This window comes from Ostrinia furnacalis, unplaced genomic scaffold (genome assembly GCF_004193835.3).
Source record: "Ostrinia furnacalis isolate ACB-3 unplaced genomic scaffold, ASM419383v2 OfSCF0767, whole genome shotgun sequence".
NCBI lineage: Eukaryota > Metazoa > Arthropoda > Insecta > Lepidoptera > Crambidae > Ostrinia > Ostrinia furnacalis.
Window position 1 is genome coordinate 535,061 of NW_021131006.1, and position 4,218 is coordinate 539,278.

Sequence of the window (4,218 nt, forward strand, 5' to 3'; positions counted from 1 at the left end):
AGTTTTTCTTCCAGTGACTGGGCCCACCATCCACAAGATTCTAGAGTAGATTTTTGATGATTTGGTGTTTAATTGATTAATAAAACATTGAAGTTGGGCCCAGTCACTGGAAGAAAAACTATTTAAAAATTCAAACCAGCGACTCGGCCCGTGGACCAAGCTAAAAGTGGGCCAAGTCACTGGAAGACTCGCTTAGTGTAGCAGCTACTAGAAATACAATGTCTTAACCTTTTGTTGGCAATAAATGACTTTTTACTTTTACTTTAATGCATTTGCATGGACCATATAAAAATGAATTATGTTCTATTATTATTTTTCCTATCTGACGTCACGGCTGGTTTTTACCTGGTTATTGCTTGAGTCGGTGTAGATCAGTGTCAGGTTCAATTTCCTGTAGAATGCAATTTCCGCATTCACCAAAGATAAATAATTGGATTTTGAGCTGCTTATCTTCAAAATGTTTATGTGTATCATGGTTTTATGTTTGTTTACATAATGCTGCGATCCTGTGATTTTTAAAATAATATATTTTTTAACAATATCTTAAAGATTTATTACTTAACACGAATGACTCTGCTCTTCTTATCATAAAAAATACCTTTTTTTATATTCACAAAAATGACGATTAAGGACCGAAGTAATTATCACACATTTACCTGCGTGGAAACTGTAAAAAAATAGAGAAAACGGTGAAAGGAGTCTTGGTTGGTATGTTACTGTACAGGGTGACTTTTGTATCAGTNTTTATTTAAACCAGGTTACCTATAATAATATTTTTTCGTTAATTTATGAAAATATCAAATTAGCCCGTAATCCTGAATCCTGATACATAAAGTTAGCCTATTAATTTAACACAGGTACGACTGTACTCAGTGTTGCACTATCAAATGCAATTGACGCGCCTCTATGCCAGGGTTTTTATGTTCCTGGTCAGGCTATACTTCTTCTTCTTCTTCTTCTTTTATTTTGGCCACAACTTGGTTTTGAGAACCACGATTTCGCCAATGTCACGTAATCCGTTTGGTATGTATCCGAACGTTATAATGACATTTACTTGACGCATGTCAAAATTGACGGACGCGGATTGCAAGAGAATCGGAATCAAAACAGAAAATACAAAAATATTTATTTGTTAGATATTATTATTTTATATTTCATATAAAATGTTTGCTGAAAAAGTTATGGAGTTGTTGAAAGAAGCAGAAAGAAATCCTGACACCATCGACCCATTCAATGTCAGTTTTCTGTGATTGAAACTTCTGAAAAGTAACTTGTTTTGAAGTTTCAGTGCAACCAAATAAACATTATTTTCAAAGCTTTTTATTTTAAATGTCACAAAAGTATTAATAAAATGAAATTATATTNATCGGAATCAAAACAGAAAATACAAAAATATTTATTTGTTAGATATTATTATTTTATATTTCATATAAAATGTTTGCTGAAAAAGTTATGGAGTTGTTGAAAGAAGCAGAAAGAAATCCTGACACCATCGACCCATTCAATGTCAGTTTTCTGTGATTGAAACTTCTGAAAAGTAACTTGTTTTGAAGTTTCAGTGCAACCAAATAAACATTATTTTCAAAGCTTTTTATTTTAAATGTCACAAAAGTATTAATAAAATGAAATTATATTTAGTACTAGCTGACCCGGCGAACTTCGTACCGCCTTAGCGTAGAGATTTTCTTAATATTTTTTTCCGTAAGAACCATCCTTGGACTTCCACAAACATTTAAAAAAAAGAATTATCGAAATCGGTTCAGCCGTTCACACGTGATGCCGTGACAACGCGAAACGGGTTTCATTTTTATATATATAGATTATTCAGAACATAACAAGAACAATGGTAAAGTAAGTTAAAGTTAATAAATATAACTTCTTTGCAGGATGAAAAAATGCGTCAAATATTGGAAGAAATGCATTTATTATTTAAAATGAATATGAATGACGCGTAAGTATGACCGAATTTACACAATATGTAGATAAATTGGCTTGATAGATAGACTAACACAGCTCTTAAAATCTTGTTGAACCACTGGTAGTGGAGTTAGTGTAGTGTAGTTGCTGGTTTAAATAGATATTTTTCCAAAATTTTTAGTAATGCAACAACAGAGAACAAATCACTGTGGACCACAGTGCAAGTGCGGCACTCAGCATTAGAGCGCAACAAGCGGTGTCTCCTAGCACACCTGTACGATAGAATGAACAAGATCAAGACGCTTCGGTGGGAGTTCGGCTCAGTACTGCCTCCAGATGTTAGAGAATTGCTTTCGGATGAGGAGTACCAGTGGTTCAGTAAATACTCAACAAATCTGGCATCTTATATGAGATCCTTAGGACAGGTAAGTGTGCCTGCTATCAGAACTTTTTGCTTTTGCTATGATTTGAGTACGTCCAATAAAACTAATATATTTTTAAAGACAATAATTAGTATTTTCTGTACTTTTGGGTCTGTTAATTTTTGCATACAGAGAACCAAAACTTTATGGAGTACATTAATCAGAAGTAAATTTTAGAAATGGTATTTAGCATATTGTTTATCAACCTTGAATTAAATGAAAATAAACCTTATTATTTTTCTAGGTACCTATTCTAATTAGTATTACTATTCTTATTTGACTTCAGGACATAGGCTACAGCGGCATAGACCTTACAGAGAACTTGAAACCTCCAAAATCCCTGTACATAGAAGTTTTATGCATGACTGACCACGGCAAGCTGGAGTTGGAAGACGGTGACGTCATCACATTGAAGAGGAACAGTCGACACTTCCTCCCCACTGCGGAATGTCAAACACTCATAAGACAGGGGATATTAAAGCAAATTGTATGATATAAGTGGAATGTTAGAATAAATGATTTTTTGTTACACATTTCTTTTATTATAATTAAAATTATTCCTAACAATAAAATAAAAATAAAAATAAAATAAAAAATTAAAAATAATATTCATAACATTTTCTTGTGCTAATTAAAAAAAGTTATATGAAATTTAGCTTGTCACAGATTGTTATAAATTAGGTATAGCCTATATTTTATTCTGATGTATAAAAAATAATACTGTAAAGTTTTATCAAAATCCGTTCAGTAGTTTTTGCGTGAAAGAGTAACAAACGTACATCGACACAAACTTTCGCATTTAGGCATTTTTAGGTAATATTAGTAGGATTACGTTAATTAACATCTTCATTAAGCTAAAATAAACTAAGGTTTGGGTTCACCACCAGCAGACAAAGGTTTTTACAGGTCATTGCAAGTTTGAACTGGCCTTTGTCCAACAACAAATATTTCTGTTTTGGTGTTCCGTTTCGGTTCGTTATGATGGTCGGACGCCTATGGCCTTTACCAGGAATTTCTCCAATAATAGTGTGCGGTGGGTACCAAACCAAGCCATAGAAACGGGGAATTTTTCGTTCCACATTGTGTTCTGTACTGACTGAGTACCTAATAGTTTGACTAAGAGGTATAAAAATGGGTACTTTTACCCATTTAAATAACTTTTTATTATACCTGCTTTATAGTCAAAAAGCTCCAGTCAAGGCTTGTGATTCGTTAGAACCTTCGGTAAACTAATTTCATTATAATTTTACCAAAATATTTTATATTCTCAGTAACTTTTTCCTCTCCAACCCTTCTGGTGTGGGGAGTGAAGGCCAAACCTAGTGGTAGGTACTTAAATAAGAGTTGGTCGTGTTCCTGCAGTGGAGACTAAATGACCCCTGTGAGTCTAGACAAAGTGCAAATTATAATCGCAAACCAGTCGAAAAGTGGTCGAAAAGCCCCTTTTGAGTTTTGACGGATTCGATTTTCGATTCGATCAAAAAGTGCGTTTTGTCTAGGGGGGCTGGTGACATGAGACTTGATGATAGGTACCTATATTATGAAGACCTTTAGTTTGTGAATACAAACACCCAATACAGAAAACAATTGAAAGGTTTAGTCCAACTTTCTCAAGGACTCAAATTCGCAAGTGACGGACACAGTCCCTACTCCGTAGTCCTACGTATCGAGTTTCAACTCCGATATAAAGTTGCCCGTAACTAAACTAATCTATCTTGAAGGAGTAGGCATGCAGGAGGCGCGAACTTCGAGTCCCAGGTCAGCGTTTTGCCTAATAAGGCATTGCAACTTCGGCTATAATTTAATTTTATGTGACGTTAACGTGTTTGGCTGATAAATCGACGGTGCTATCGCGCTTACCTGCTGTATTTGTTTGGGA

At 34.3% G+C, this 4,218-nt stretch overlaps 1 protein-coding gene across 3 annotated transcripts; it reads left to right on the forward strand.

Annotated features, from left to right (window-relative positions):
• The first annotated feature begins 1,063 nt into the window (after positions 1 to 1,063).
• On the forward strand, positions 1,064 to 2,868 carry LOC114349978 (DNA replication complex GINS protein PSF1). 3 transcript variants are annotated; one of them, XM_028300593.1, is made up of 4 exons: positions 1,064 to 1,235; positions 1,887 to 1,951; positions 2,099 to 2,342; positions 2,626 to 2,856. In XM_028300593.1, the coding sequence occupies exons 1-4, from the start codon at positions 1,164 to 1,166 to the stop codon at positions 2,830 to 2,832; spliced, it is 588 nt and encodes a 195-aa protein (XP_028156394.1). In that variant the 5' UTR covers positions 1,064 to 1,163; the 3' UTR covers positions 2,833 to 2,856. The 3 variants fall into 3 exon arrangements, with proteins under 3 accessions (XP_028156394.1, XP_028156393.1, XP_028156395.1); XM_028300592.1 differs by lacking the exon at positions 1,064 to 1,235 and adding an exon at positions 1,372 to 1,506 and having other exon boundaries at positions 2,626 to 2,868; XM_028300594.1 differs by lacking the exon at positions 1,064 to 1,235 and adding an exon at positions 1,475 to 1,537 and having other exon boundaries at positions 2,626 to 2,868.
• Positions 2,869 to 4,218: the final 1,350 nt, after the last annotated feature.